The sequence below is a fragment of the Lissotriton vulgaris genome, chromosome 12 (assembly GCF_964263255.1).
Source record: "Lissotriton vulgaris chromosome 12, aLisVul1.2, whole genome shotgun sequence".
Classification (NCBI taxonomy): Eukaryota; Metazoa; Chordata; class Amphibia; order Caudata; family Salamandridae; genus Lissotriton; species Lissotriton vulgaris.
In genome coordinates, this window is record NC_141700.1 from 81,359,266 (window position 1) to 81,375,648 (window position 16,383).

Genomic DNA, 16,383 nt, shown 5'->3' on the forward strand with positions numbered 1-16,383 from the left:
ATGAGTAAAATTTGGCCCAAACTATAACGTCCCTCTAACCTTTTTTTTGTTTGAAAATGTATGTTTATATATTAAATAACATTGTACTTTTGTTGTTTTTGTATTCTGTAGTCTGTAGTATACGTCTAAATGCTTGTCTAGTGATTCACACAATAGAGCATGAATGTTGAAGAAACATATTTCGTTGTATTGCCTGACTCCTTTCGTTTGGCTATTAACTCTTTTGTTGTTTCTCATTCTAGTTCTCAGCAGTGGTACCAATGGTATAAATATATCTCCTGACACCAGTGGAACAAGTTGCTTGTTAAATAACACAACTGCGTCAAGAAGTGTATTTGGTACTGAAGATAAGGTGAGTGTTATGTGGATGATTTCTGACCTGTTTGAGGCCAGGTATAATGGAGTTTTATAATTGTTGGTAAACCTTTTTAGTTTTTTTTTTTCCGGTATAGTTACAGATGAAAAAGTAACCGCTTGTGTCTGTATATATCAACCAAATTTATAAGGACAAAATTACATTTTTCTTTTGCTGCTCTCATCGACTCTCACTCCCTTGCATCTAAATACATAAAAGTGCAAAGTCTTTAAAAATATATATATCTGAGTGAATAAGTAGACTGAAGACAATCTGGAGGGTATGACTTCGTGACAGTAAGGTCCCTATTCCATGTCCGATAACAATGGATGGGTAAATGGTGAAAACTGTACTAAATATTTTGCTAGTTTTAAGCATTTTGCAAACTGAATATAAACTCTTGAAATACAGTAACTCAAGAAGTCAGTCATTGAATTGCATTTATTGTCTGTTGTGTGGTACTTTTAAACTTCACTTTGAAGTACTGAGCTAGTTAAAGCAATAAAATGAAACCATGGTTCTCTAGTTGATCTTCATTATATCTTATATGCACTGAATTTGTCCAGCCCACATGAGAACCAGGAGAGCTTTTTACAAAATATATACTATACTCATTTATTTAAACAGACTTTTTAAACAAATGTTTAAAAAAAAAAAAGAATTCATTTCTTTTATTGCGTTATTAGAAATACAGCCATAAAACGCCCCAAGTGCCTCCCCCCACCCTCAACTATGAGAAAGAGCATCCCACAGCAATTCCACATTGTTAACCAGTAACACAGGATCTTGAGACAGTACATCCAGATCTACAGATTCGATATGCATAAAATCTTCACTTCAATTCCAGTTCATTAACATGTAATTACCATTCTTCAGGCCCTCATGTTTTTAAAAACATTTTAAAAGGTTATTTGTAAACTATGAACCTGTATAGGCTATACTGGCCATTTCAGAACAATCCATTTCTAGGTGGATTGTTTTCTGCTGTGCTAAAAGATTGCCAACAAGACCTAGCACATAGTAGGACCTCTGCACATTCAGTAAGCAGTAAGGGGCTTCTGCTGCATTACTAAGGAATATATACATTGCAGACTTATGTAAAGCAGCTACTCTGAGGTTTGTACATACTTTTAAAAGACATTGTTATCTTGATACATATTCCAAAGCTGATGCCCAAGTGGTCAAGACTTCTCTTCAGAATCAGTTAGGTTAGTGTTGTGTAGGTTTTTTCTATTTGACTTTTATTTGTATTTTTTTAGGGCCGAGATTGCTATTCTACTCTGTTCTTCTGACTTACAGTGAAGAGTCCCAGGAGGAGAAGGAATAGTTATTTACCTGTAATGTTTGTTCTCCTCAAGGGGAATATTTACTGTAGTATTTATAGTCATAAGCAACCCTACTTCCTCTTCCTCACCTTGGAACCGGCAAGTAATTAACCTCAGTTCTATCAGTATTCTTAATTCAAAAAAAAAAAACTGGCTCAGGTGCCACTGACTGGGCATTTATTGTGTACTTGTGGTGTGCTATTCTTTAAGGACTCCGAATCCTCTTCTGAACCAATTAGTACGCCACACACTTCCTGTTCTCTTTAATCAAGTAGGTGTGTGAAAGCAGTTTCCTTGTTACTGTGCTAAGCATATTGAGTGTTTTTTGGAGTATTAATTCGTTTTTTAATTTTTTTTTTTTAAGAAAATAGATGAAAATTGTCCAATTTATGCTTTTAGAAGCTATAGAATAAAAAAAAATATATATATATATATATATATATATATATATATATATATATTATTTTTTTTAAACACACACTATATATTTAAAAACAGTGCATAGATACCCTGTGTGTTGATGGGACAAGTGCTTAGGGCTATATTGATGATTTCCCTCGAGGGGAACCAGCATAATAGGTAAATAACTATTGTTTCCCATGGAATCCTTTGTATCTACAGTTCAGTACTTTTACAGATGCATGATAGTCACTGTTTTTATGTTGCAAATCAAAAAACTAAATTAATGTTAAAATGTTGATGATTAATCGCCTACAATTGATGGCCGCCAAAACATGTGTGGGGGCTGGAGTGGGGGGAAACTAGTATAGATCAAATAAGTATGAGTGAGAAGAAACCAACTGCAGGTAGTGTTGTAGCCAGGTTGAACAAGGTGGGCCCAGAGTTAGAACCCTGGGGATCCATATCAGGTCAGAAATATGGACCGACACCTGTCTTGCACAACTGACAGAAATAGGAGCAGGGGCTAGACACCAGTTCCTGTTGTATTATGCTTGATGCCCACTTTCTGGAAGTTGTTTGGGGGTGATAGTTACTTGTTGGCATACATTTGCGTAGTAGGGCAGACCCCTGCCTTTCGACTGTGTATGCAATGTATGATGCATGCTGAAAACTCTAATAAAAAGATTATAAAAAATAAAATATTAATGACTACTCAAACACCCTTTGTTAATCTACAAACATACCAAAATAACATTTAATATAGAATTTAAAAGCAAGTGTATTTGGTAAAACTACACAGTGTATTACATAATTCATATTATATACAAGTAATTAGTTTATTAGGTCTCGGCTAGCGTAGGCTGCGCACATGCGCAGTCTCGCTTGCAAGATTTAATGTTTCTGAGTAGCGAGGTTAGGCCCCGCCCCTCTTCTCCATTGGCTGGCCTCCTAAACGGCAGCCAGCCATTGGAGAAGAGGTCCCAGTGACGACATTCTCTCGATCTAAGCCCCGTCCTTTTTGGATTGGGGGTGTGTTTTTTAGTTTCTTTCTACCCTCTTCTCCTTGGCTGGAATGGTAAACAACGGTCAAAAACACACCCATTGTTTACATTCCAGCCAATGCAGAAGAGGGGAGAAAGAAAAACACGCCCCCAGTCTGAAAAGGCGGGCTGTTTTGCCAAGGCTGGTTTTTGTTCCGCCGTGTACTGTGCACTTTACTGAAAAGAGTGAAGCATTGTAAATGGAGACAATTACTGCAAATACTTGTTCCTGTAAAAGTGTAAGGCAAGTGCTTGACTCTTTGAGCATACTGTGACTTTTTCTTGGTAATCTGTATTCCGTTCACCTCGCCAAAGAGACCCTTGCTTTGGGATGACTTCTCCGGAATCTCGCGCTCCTGACAGTGTGTATACAGCAGCATTTGCTCCTCTGCATCTGTAGGGCTCCATACAGTGCACTCTATCCCTCCTCCTCCTCCTCCACCACAGCCGCTCTCCTGCGTTCAGCTGGGTCCCTGGCTGTGCTCTTGGCAGTGTGTGTGCCGTTGCAGTACCTTCCTCGGCCTGTGCTGTGTCTCGGCTCTGTGCAGGACAGTCTGCTCTTCAGCACAGACCCGCCTCAGTCATATTGGATCGAGCTCCTCCTTAGACAGGCTCCGCGCTCTGCAACGGAACCTCGCCAGCCCCCCAAACGGGATTGAGGGCGGCAGGTGAGTACGTTATTCCCCCCCAATTTCTGCCATGTATCCCATTGACCGCGGCCTGGAGAATCTCGGGCTGCCGCTCGTTCGCCCCGGGGCCCTAAGCCCACATGCGGGAAGCCGCGCCAGGAAACACCGAGGCTTTACCCCCGGGTTAGGCCACGCTCCACAGTGCAAGTGTTCTTCAATTCCTTGGTCTCCTCCAAGGGTCCATCCGGAGGGGACGAACACCTGAGTGCTGGGGAATGTTCTGTTACGTTTAAAAGTAATAACAGAACTCATTAATTATCAGACACAACAATCGATATGTCGGCCTGCACATGCAGCATATTTCATCAAGGCATCCACGTTCGTATGTTGTATTGTTCCAGCACTGTTGGTATGTATAGGAGTTGTATAATTACCTGCTAATATGTTGTTACCATCACTACCCCATGTGCAGAATATTTGCAAAGCGCCTGTGTGCTAAGTAGTTGCATCAATTAATTCATTTAAAGCATAGATGGATACGGCCTGCATATGCAGAATATTTGCATAGAAACGGCATATGGACACCATTGTTTACATTTTATTTTTGCAGTTTTATGTAACGCGAAGTCGACCAGAGGGTATTGGCGCGCTTTACATGAGCACCAGTTACATTACACATGGACATATTCATTTTTGGAAGACATTTCCACATAACAATGCGTTGTTAACTTATTAATAACACTGCCTGTGGTGTTGGCATCATCACCTTGGACGTGGTATGTTAGCATCTCTGTCCCATGCGCAGAGAATTGCATGTACCAAATAGTTTCATAGCATATTTGCATTGGTCCTATACAAAATATCTGCACCAATGCGTCTATGTACAGTACATTTGCATCACTGCTGAACAATCAGTTCATTGTATTTCCATCATATAATAAGTCTGCAGAAGATATAGACCACGAGAGAGGCATTTTGTGGCAACTACCCCAGCGCTTTAAAATCTGGCGCATGGTCGGACTGGCTGATCTACCACTAGCTTCTCCCGATGGGCTGCAGGGCAGGGGGCTGCCTTGAGCAGGGTGGGCTGCATTGACCCAACTCTAGGCGCTCCTGTTAGCAGCCTTCTGCAGTGCGGGGCTGATTTGAACCTTTTTGCCAAGGCTGGTTTTGGATTCCATTCCAGCCCTTCTAAACAACGAAAATAATACCAGTGGGTTCTCGACGCATGGGTGTCATCCCCTCTCTTGCAGGCCCTAGCAGGAAGACTTCCCCTTCAGCCCTGCAACCAGGCCGACCCTGCTTTGAAAGTTGCCTGAATCACTTGTGGTGAGGGCTTTGAAGCTGCGAGTCCAAGCGTGCACTGCGCGGGGGTAGAAAGTAAAGGCTGGCACAGCCTGAAAGTGGAGTGCACACACCAGGCTGTCAGGCGCTGACAGCCGATACACGTGATAAGGGCAGGTCCGCGCCGTTCATGTGATGTAAATATCTCTTTAATCCGTTCACAAGTTCCCTTTCTGATCTGGTCTCTCTGCCAAAACAGATTGGGTGTCAACTTGCTTCAAAATGGACTGCACAAACGAAGTGAGGCAGCCATGTCAAGGGTCCTAATGAACAACGAAAAGGGACTCCATAGCCCTGCTGACCAGTAAACAACAACCAGGTGCCAGTCACACTCCTGGACCGCAGTGCCACTGCAACTGTTGCACCATGGATCCCTAACCCCTGACCAGACGGAAATCCTAGACCAAGTGCGCGGAAAATTCAAACAGAGGTGCAAGCGCACTGCACTTAGAACACTAAACACGTGCACATCTGCAAATTAGGTCAGCAAATTCATGCACAAGGAATATGATGCGTTTACAGAAAGAATGTTGTAAGGAAAATGAGATGGCGGGATAGTTAAACATGTTCAGAACGACATCGGCTGTCTTAGAAAAGAACTTTGTGCCAGGGGGTTGGTACATGTTTGAAAATGCCCAATTCGCTACATTTTCTGCAGCAAGTATCAGAGGCCTCGCCCTCAAGAGACGTTGCAGGAAAGTGCACCTCATGTTACAAGTAATATCCCAAATTACCAGGAGTTTCAAGTGTCCCTGTCATTGAAAGTGCATGGACGTAACCCGAAAACCACTCAAACTCAAGTAGCGGTCAAGAGGACACTAGTGTCTGTGGCATTCGAGACACTGAAACCACATCAGCGAGACATGCCCATGGCAGGAGACGAGCCCTGGTGCAAGATCCCCAGCTACGGGTTGCCAAAAAGGACATTCCAGGGTTGCAAAACAATCAGAATGAATGTCTAAGACTCTTAAAGGCGCACATTTGATTCTGGAGCAAGACTTATTGTAAGTTACTGAAACACTGTTGCTTGTGAAGCTGTCAGTGTCTGGCACCGCCCCACACAAATTTTGTGTGGGACTGAAAGATTCTTTTTTTTTTTTTTCCTCATTCTGCAATAGTAGGTATACAGAGTTTTCGGGGACCCGCTTCTCTGTTTTCTGTTCCTTCACTGCCCCTTTTGCGTTTAGAGGAATGGTTTGGGGAGTTTCCCTATTATTTAGTTCAGAGGGGGGTCCCCTTGTTTCTATACTACATTCAATAAATGTATCCGTCCTGGGGGAGCTGACCAACCAGGCCACTCACACAAACACTTTGCTTGCTTATTTATTGCCATTGCATAATCATTGGATTTTGCTCTCCTTGACCGTGTAAATCATTCTTTAAAGGCCAGCTTGAGATTACTCCCATATTTCCCAAAAGTTGTACTTCCTTTTGGAGCTCCCTTTCCTATCCAGCTTGTTTATCTTATTTACATAGGATACCCAATCTCGAAGTAACGGGGGAGCTGAGCTTATCCAATTAATGCATATCTGTCTCCGTGCTAACAGGATTAAAATAAACCGCAGGTTCTCCTCTTTTTTCGATAAGATAATATTTTTGGTTACCCCAAAGATAGCAAGATCCATACCTACATCTGTTGATTTTCCCAGTACTGTGTTTAGAGTCTTACCCCCTTCCTTCCAGAATTTGTCGAGCCTGGGGCACTGCCGAAACATGTGCAGATCAGATCGTCTGCTTTTTCCATTCCGCATTTAGGGCAGTTTTTTGTGTTTGAGCCGCTGAATTTAGAAAGCCTCTTCGGGGTCCAGTAGGCTCTATGGGTTGTAAAGAGATGGTTCCTTCTTAAGGTAGCAGATTTCACAATTGACCAACATTTATTCATAGATACTTGCCATGATTTCTGGACCTCCAGCGATGGCAGCTCATTCCACCAGGGCGCCTCCAGAATCAGGAAATTCTCTTCCCATGCTAGGATAAGGGCCCAGTACCAGTGGGATATTTCTTTTTTTATGTAAATACTCAGTCATCTCTTTCTCTATCACAGCGTTGCCTCTTTTGTTTTCCTTCAAAGTTTTTGCCCAGCTAGAAAGCTGGTAGTACTTGAATTTTACCAGAGTCACATTAGTGATTATTTCAAGACTTTCCCTGTCCACTAAGGTATTTCCGTGCATTAGTTGACCCCATTCCTGGATGCCCGCTGATTTCAAAGGAGTTCACAGGCTATCTTTAAGGCACTCTGGTGTTCCGGGAGAGCTCCATATTGGTGCATGGTTGCTATAATATGGTATCTTCAAGGTGCTTCTTATCTGATACCAGAGTTTCGCTGCTGCTTTAAGGATCTTTAGTTTCACCTTCTTGAAGTACTTTGGGTGCCCAAATTTATATAAGAAGTGTCCCTCCTTTTCTGTCAGTGCTTGTAGGTAATCTGGATATTGGCCGTTATTTTTCAACAGTACTCTTATAGTCTTACATTGAAAGACCCTACAGTACTCCAGTAAGTCTAGGCTTGCTATTCCCCCTTGTACTTTTTTCCTCTTCAGTTTTTTCCAGGCTATTCTTGTGCTTTTTGCTGACCAGATGAAACTTGCAAGTTCCCCTTGTATCTTCTTTAGGGCTTCCCTCATGAATTCTAAACAGATAGTGTTGAAAATGTATGTAACTTTAGGAAGTACCGACATTTTAAGTAGGTTAGGTTTTCCAATGAAGGTGAGCGGTAGACCTCCCCATGTTTTTAGTAATTTCCTGACTTCAGTGGTGATCCTATCCAGATTAGTCTTAGACAATTTGTCCAGATCTTTGATTAGATCTATTCCCAGGTATCCAATAATCCCTGCCTGGGTGTTGTTGGCTGTGGAGTTCCAGCTCATAGTTTCTGTTTCTGACTGGTTTGTTTGATAGCCTGACACTTTCCCAAATTCAAACAGAGATTCTTCTATTGATGTGATAGGTCCCTCGTAGTTATTGGTAAAAATCATTAGGTCATCTGCATATAAGGCAACCTTCTTTTCCCTCCCATGATGTTTAAACAGAGTGATACCTGGATGTTTCCTAAGACTGTTTGCCAAGGGCTCAATGTATAAGTTGAAAAGAAGCGGGGAGAGAGGACAGCCCTGGCTTGTCCCTCTCTTTATCTTGATATTCTCAGTTAGACTTCCATTAACTAGAACCTTAGCTTTGGGTGCTCTGTATATTTCTTTCACCATTCCCTGGAAGTTTTCTCCTAGGTTGTACTTCCTCAAGGCATAATTTAGGAAAGCCCAGTTCCCCCTATCAAAGGTTTTAGCCGCGTCAAGGGTGACTATGGTCAGGGGCGTTTTTTCTGTCACTGCTATGTCTATGGCCGCAATGAGCTCGTGTGTTAAATCATGCAGCTGCCTGCCCTTCATGAAGCCTTTCTGGTCTGTCTTGATTAGGTTTCCTGCTACTATCCCTAGCCTTTTTGCCATAATTTGAGTGTGTATTTTATAGCCGCAATTTAGCAACGAGATTGGTTGGTAGGACTCACATTTTGTTGGATTTTTTCCTGGCTTTAATAAAATGTTTGTTGCGTCGTCCCATGATTCTGGAAGTTTCTCTTTATCTTGAAATATTGTGTTTAGCAGGTCTGTGAGGGGGCCAATTAAGACCTCACTGAGCTTCATGTATAGTTCATTAGGAAGTGCGTCAGGACCTGCCGCTTTCCCCTTTTTTTAGGCCTTTCAGCACTACCATTACTTCTTCTCTTGTGATTTCCGAATTTAACTCCTCCTTTTCCTCATTTGTCAGCCTAGGGAGTTCTTGGGCTACTAAGTATTCCATAATTTGTTGCTGAGTGGGATTTACGTCCTCTGTGTATAGATCTGTGAAGAATTTAGCAACTTCTTCCATGATTATAGTGTCATCTGAGCTCGATTCTGAGCCACCTTGCGGCTGGATTTTGACTATTTTATTCCTGGTTGAGTCAGTTTTCGTTTTCCAGGCCAATAATTTGCTACATCCCTCTCCATACTCGTAGTGTGACAGTTTGCTCGCTTCTCATCGCTCCCTCACTATGCCCTCTAATAATCCTGCTAGATTCTCCTTTTGTTTCATCCTATCAACTTTCAGCTCTTTTTCTACCCGCGTCGTCTTCAGACTCTATTTGTGTATCCAAGTTATTTATGCTGTTTTCTAGCTCTCCTATCTCTTTGTTTTGTTGTTTTGTTTTTGTGTACTGCCAGGCTTAATATTTTCCCCCTAATTACTGCCTTATATGCGTCCCATCTGATTTGCCAAGAGGTTCCCTCTCTGTTATTTTCGAAGTAGGTGACAGACTCTGCTTTGTTTTGTTATGATGTGTGGGTCATTTAGAATGGTGCGATCTACCGTCCACCTTGAGGTTGTATTGTTACTTCCCAATTGGGATTTTAGGATCATTGCTGAGTGATCAGACAAGTGGGCTGGCAGGTGCTCAATCTTTTTATGTTGTGAGAGGGGAAGATGGCGGCAGGCTAGGAAAGCCAGGTCTGGAGCTCCGTGTAGAGCCAACCACAAAACAAGAAGATATGGCTAAAAAAACATCCGGACATGCCCATGAATGCCTATGAATCAATCCCGCTTTGAAAGATGATGAATTAAAACAAATAGTATCCCCTTAGTCTTCTAGCGCATAACTGCGACGAACAATCCGAAAAGTTAACGGAGAGGCTGGACAGTACCTCAACACAAGAGAAAACTGGCTCCGGTACTGACACCGCTATATACAAAATACGCAAAATCGCCCCGAAATGGTCAGAACCGGCAGCACTCACCTCTTCCCATTTGAGATTCCACATCTTGGGGGAAAGCAAAGAGCAGCGGCGGTGCCTTCGTCCCCGCACATCGGGCTCTGGCCGGCCGCACAGGAAGCCCGGAAGATCTTCCTCAGAGCGGCAAGCAGAGTGTCTTTCCTCTTCCGGGGGATAGAGGGCAGCGGCAGGACTCGCACGCGCGCTTGGATCAGTCCTGGAGCTGGCTCTGACACGGAGAACGCGGAGGCCACGGGGGAAAGCTCCGATAGCAGGCCTGAAGGCAGGAGCTCGGCAGGGATCAAAGGTGCCGAGGAGGAGCAGAAGCGGGGGAGCGGGCGGTGCCCCAAACAGAAAGAGCAGAGACCAGCAAAGAAGCGCCGATACACGCAGATTCTTACACAGATAGTGCACTGGATCTAAGCACAAGCGTGGCAACAGCAGTGGCATCAAAGTTCCTACTAGCAAACTCCGCATCAATCACAAGGCAAGACGGCAGAAACGAGTGTGGGTCCCCGGGAAAGGTTCTCACTGAGACCTCCCATGAGAAGAAGTGGGAGCTAACGCAGCGTGGAGAGGCCCACTGTGAAACAGGTCGCAGAAATCGGAAGAAAAGAAGGCAGAGCAACAGTGGCACCGGCAGTGGCACCGGCAGAGTCTGGGGGAAGCGTAGCTCCACAACCGATGAGAAGGGTAAGCGGGCTTGTGGGGGATAAAGACCAGGATGGGGGAGGAAAAGCCCTAAGAGACTGCAGGGAGGGAATTACAGAGAGGGTAACTGTCAAAGAGGTGTGTGGCGCAGCATTATTGGAAACACGCCATTGTCAAGGCATTACAGAAAAAAACAGGCATGGACCCCGCAGATCTGACCAACCTCCGCCCAATCTCTCTCCTACCAGGCTTAAGTAAGATTGCAGAGAAGGTGGTCAACCAGCAACTGTCAGCCTTCCTTGAAACCAACAATCTCCTCCGTCCCACACAGACAGGTTTCTGTCCAGGTCAGAAGACTGAGACAGCCCTCCTGAAAGTGGTTGAGGAGGCCAGATGCATCTTGGATTCGGGAGGATCGGTCCTACTGATCCTCCTGGATCTAAGCGCTGCATTCGATACGGTGGATCATATAACTCTGATACAGCGCCTCCTCAGTTTGGGAGTGAGGGGCACAGCACTTAGCTGGCTCTCCTCGTTTCTAAAAGACAGAACATTTCAGGTCTGCGAAGGGAATATGCGATCCGATATCCTTCCCCTCCAGTGTGGGGTCCCCCAGGGCTCGTCATTGAGCCCTACACCTTTTAACACGTACATGGCCCCCCTGGAAGATGTGGTCTCTCCTTTTGGGATAAAAGCCGTCACATACGCTGACGACACCCAAATGATCGTATCTTTCTCACTGGAAGAGGACAAACTTAAAAACCTCCACGACTGCTTAGAAGGAATTCATGCCTGGATGTCAACCTCAAGGCTCAAGCTCAATGGCTCGAAAACTGAGCTCATGCTGCTGGGAAACAAAATATCTTCTCTTCCCTCTGCTATGTGGCCAGCATGCCTAGGACCCCTCCCACAACCCAAGACGGAACTCAAAAGTCTGGGTTTCTGGCTTGAACAGGACCTCTCTTTGAAAACGCAGGCCAAAAAAACAGCAGGTACGTGTGTGGGGTTACTGCGTTCCACCAGAAAGATCCTCCCACTACTCCCGGTACCCTCACAAAAAATGCTCATTCAAGGTCTAGTCTTATCAAGACTAGATTACTGCAACGCCCTCTTTTTGGCTGCCCCAGAATCTACGATCAATATTCTTCAAAGAACACAAAATGCCGCTGCAAGGATCCTCACAGGGACCTCCCGCAGAGCCTCAGCCAGACCCGCTCTTAAGGCCTTACATTGGTTGCCGATCCGCGAAAGGGTCAAATTTAAAGCCCTTTGCACTACTCATAGAGCCATGCAAAATCAAGCCCCCCCCAATGTTAAAGACCATGATCTTCCCATACAGACCAAACAGGCCACTACGCTCAGCCCAAGGTCATCTGGCCACAGTCCACAGGACCAAAAAAGCCTGAACTGGAGGACGTCGCTTCTCGGTCACAGCCGCCTCCACCTGGAATGCTCTGCCATCTCATCTTCGCTCCGAGCCCAACTATTTGAAATTCCGGAAACTACTCAAGACACACCTTTTCCCGCAATAACCTTTCCTCATTACCCCCCTGCTTCTATTCCCAGAGGTTTTGCAATCTCAGCGCTGGGACGCTCACGGGCAGCCATGCGCTATAGAAGTCCCAAATTTCATTTCATTTAATTTCATTTCATTAGACGGTGAAGGGGGGGGGCTCCGACAGAAGCAGGAGAAGGCAGATCAAGCTACTGCTTCAGAAACAGGCAGTTCTTTAAACATATCACCCCTCTAGCCGCCAAACAATCCATTACCCCACACAGCACTAAGCGGAAGAACAGGAAACACGCAAAAACAGACACACACTCAATAATCTCCAAGAAGAGGTCTCTGAAGGAGAAGGAGGTGGTTAGTGAGGTCTCAGAACAACCCCGCAAAATAACCTCCTCTCTTAGATCGTTTTTTAAAGTTCAGGAGCTGACGCAGTAACAGGCAAAGATTAAACGAAGGGTTCAAGCTGTAGATCCAGACCCTCCCCTAGTAGCAGAATCCACAGTAGTCAATACTACTTCTGACACTATAACAGAATCAGAGTACAGGATGGAAAATGATCTCAGTAACCCCATCAAGGAAACCACTCAGAATGCCCCTGGCTCACCCAGCACACCTAGCGCACAGGTCCCAGGTGTAGACTCGCACTTCTTACCATCTCCGCAACAAGCTGAGATGCAAGACCATGACCTGGGAGGTCACTCCCAAAAGGCTTCTACTACCTTAAATTCAGCGAACCAATTCCTTGAAAAAATGCTGGCCGAAATGAGAGCTAAATCCGCAGTCTCGGAGGTGAACCAAAGTAAAATTCGGGAGGTGTGTGAAGTACTAGATACTAAATTTAATGCCCTGAGCGATCGAGTTACAGTAGTAAGTCAGAAATTGGGATGTTGAGCAAAAACGTAGAATCAAATCAAAAAGAAATAAGGGTCCTGAGAGAAAGTGACAAGACCACAAAAGAGAAACTGGAATCATTGGAAAACCAGGCGTGGAAAAATAATTTAAGAATCTTAAACATACCAGAAGGCCAAGAAGGGACAACGTTAAAAAGTTTATGGTCCAACTCCTGGAGGAACACTTCCCCTGGACAAAAGCAGTAGGGTTGGAAGAGGACAAAGAGTGCATCGTGATCCCTATGGAAGAAATAAAGACAGGAAAAACCCCAGGAAAATACTAATAAACTTTAAAACTTACACTCTCAAGGAAAGAATCCTGAGCGAGGCCCTAAAAAAATGGTCCCCAGGATAAGGGAGGTTGGTCTTTCAGGATCCGGTCAGACCTCTCCAAAGCGACACAGGACAGGCAATGGGAACTAGGCCAACACATGCAGGAATTAAGAACCCTGGGAGCCACAGTACAGATGAAATTCCCAGCAGCACTCCGAATCATGTGGAGAAAACAAGATGTACAATATAAGAGAGCCAGATGAAGTCGCCCACTTTATTGAACAAATAAAGGACCAAGTGAGAGGTCAGATGGAACTGAAGCATTAACCATGAGAAATATAAAACAAAACGCATAAGGAGTAAGGGAGGATCAGGAGAAGAAAAAAAAATCTGGAAACAATCTGCAAAGAAGGACGTTGCACGCTGTAAAGGTTCAAACACTGAGCTCAAAGGGGCCATTAATGCAGCCCAAAAAAGACAACAGGGAGGCTTCCACAGGGTGGGATAGTTTTAATCACTTGAAAAAACAAAACAAAAAAGTGTACACCAGGGTGGCGAGAAAAATAGGGAAAAAACTAAAAATCCTCAAACTGCAAGAAAGGAGAAATCAGGGACTGCAAATTGTTGCAAAAGCATGGTAGGAAGACATGGCAAATAGGAGACAAAATAAAGAATGGTGAACAGAGTTAACATACTTTGCTGGAATGTTAACGGCCTCAGAACACCAAGCAGAAGACGTCGGATTTTGGAATATCTGAAGGTGACAGACTGTGAAATTATAATCCTACAAGAAACGCATCTTCTAAAAAAAAGAGTGGGAAGTAATCTTAAACAAGCATTTGCAATGCAATAGGTCTCGCAGCATTAAAGTTTGAGTTACTGGCATTGTAAATGACAATGCTTTGCATTAATTCTTTTTTTTAATTTGCAATTGGTATATAAACATTGTTTGTGAGTGGTTAGCTGTTGCTTATGCTAAGCTAAGTTGGCAGTAACATAGAGTGCTAGTCTTGCTTGTTATAAGCAGGCTTATTTAAAGCGCTCTGATACCTGCGGGTAAAGTTTGCACTATATAAAAGTGAAAACATAAATAAATAAAGAAACAGCCTACCTGTACCACGACAGTTCTTATGACAGAAGCATGCACAAAGAGAGAAGGGATAGAGGTGTGCACACACAAGGAAGCAGGGACGTGCACACATGAAACAATGGAAGTGCAGAGGTACGCATAAACGCGGGGCACAGGGAGGCAGAGGGATGCACACAAAAGAAGCTGAGAGGTGCAAGCGGGGATGGGGAGGAACATGGATGCGCACAGCACGAAAGAGACAGGGAGTGTACAGATGCACGGAGGAATGCATAGGAAGGCACAGAGGTGCACAGAGCGGGAGGCAGAGATGAGTGCACACAAGCGAGGCTAACAGGTGCAGCAGGAGGGGCAGATTCTTGCACATAGAGGTGAGGACACAGGGGTGTATGGGTGGACACTGGAGGGCATAGGGAGGCACAGAGATGCGTACAGCACCAGGAGTCAAAGCGTGCCTGTAGTAGAAGCTCGCTGGTCAGAGGGTAATCCTAGGGGCTGTTGCCAAAGACATTTGCATGATTACATCTGACTTTGAAAATGCTCTTCCCTGCTGCATCGTGGAACTCCTATAAGGATGGACCTTCTCAGTTATCCAAGGGGGAAGAAGGCTCTTTGGATCACTGTGCCAGCCACAGGGGAGATGCTTAGGTCACTGCTAAGGTGTGGCAGCAGTGGGGGGAAGGAAGATGTGAGGTTTATCTTCAAGAGCATAGTAGTTAACTTGTGCTGGTGGGGCTGGCTGGCCCCACCACCACTCTTTTGAGGGGAACAGGGCTCTTTGGAGTTCTCCAGCGGGCGGGAAACCACTGAAAAGCTTCATTGGTAGGCTGGTGTGTAGCCTTCATAGTTCTTCCAGGCGCACTGAAGACATGTTGCGCTGCTGGTGATACATAATAATTGGAGTGTATAGGTTGTCTAGCCTGGATCAGCAGAAATGGATCAGCAGAAATTAATCCGCAGTAATGGAAAGAGACTGCCAGGTATGAACCAAGACTGCAGACCCTATACGTGACAGACTGGGAGCAGAGCGGTTATACTCAACAGTACAGTCGAGCAAGAGCCAGTCTGTGTGTGTTTCCATTTACATGGGTCATTTTATAGTTGCACATATGAAAACCTGTGTCTGTCCAGGTCGGATCAGGACACTAAGCTCACATAAAGGGTCCTTGGAGCTACATTTCCTGATCCTGAAAGGATCGCCAGGGTCTAGGTCAAAACGTGCTTGCAAATGTAGCAGGAGCTCAGGGAAATAAGCACACCTCCTCCTTATGCAGGCCCTACATAATTTTAAGAAGTTCAATCTCTGAGTTTAGCACCAAAAAAAGTGAAAACATTTGGCGAAGGACCTTTCTGAAAGGAGGGTGCAAAAAACAAACCGAGGCAGTACTGTCAAAAACACCAATTGATACAAAACAGTAAGGGGCATATGGGATTGTGAGAATGAGGCCACCAGGCATAAAAATGTGAGACCGGTTGCATTGAAAATGCATGGTTTTTTGGGTGGTTTTATAAAGCGCAAACTCAACCGGAAGGTATTGGAGCGCTTTACATGACCCCTTCTGTGTGCGCACTAGGACCTGCAACCCCTGTAGTCTCTATCCAGGACTCTATGGTTCTGCTCTTCCTGCGTATGCGCATCAAAAGAGTGGGTAATTTGCTAGGCCCCGCTGCTCATGCTGCAACATTTATTTAGATATTCTAAAGCAAACACGCTGTATATAATTATTGCGAAGCAGCTAATATGATTAATACCACTAGATGGCGCCGGAAGCTACATCAGCTCTGTTCCCGTTCCTTGAAGGACTATTTTTTAAACAAAGAAGAGCAAACATTTTCTGGGGCTCACAAAGTTTTCCGACATGCCCCACTGTGCCCAGTATGGCGGACTCCGTGTCACTGGTTCATGTAATTCAAAGTCGTTATGTAAGGCAACTGGCTCTTTTGTAAAGCGCTCTGACACCTTCGGGTAATGTTCGCGCTATATAAAATCGCATTAAATAAAATAGACTGTGTGTGATGAGAGCCGACATAGTCTGACACACGGTGGCAATGCGCGAGTTGTAAAGTCTGCTGTATATATTGAAAAAACAACTGTTTTCAACATGTAGCGAAACCGAAACTTACCAGCCGCG

The 16,383-nt window shown here is 44.5% G+C and overlaps 1 protein-coding gene across 2 annotated transcripts in view; it reads left to right on the plus strand.

The window, feature by feature from the left end:
- The window catches only part of RANBP3 (RAN binding protein 3), a 387,515-nt gene that overhangs the window by 168,180 nt on the left and 202,952 nt on the right, over positions 1–16,383 (plus strand). For both annotated transcript variants that reach the window (XR_015302612.1, XM_086947244.1), the window contains exon 8: positions 243–352. Coding sequence is in view for 1 of the 2 variants with exons in the window: in XM_086947244.1 (XP_086803370.1) it covers positions 243–352 (110 nt within the window). In the remaining variant the exon portion in view is untranslated. The remainder of the gene's footprint in view (positions 1–242; positions 353–16,383) is intronic.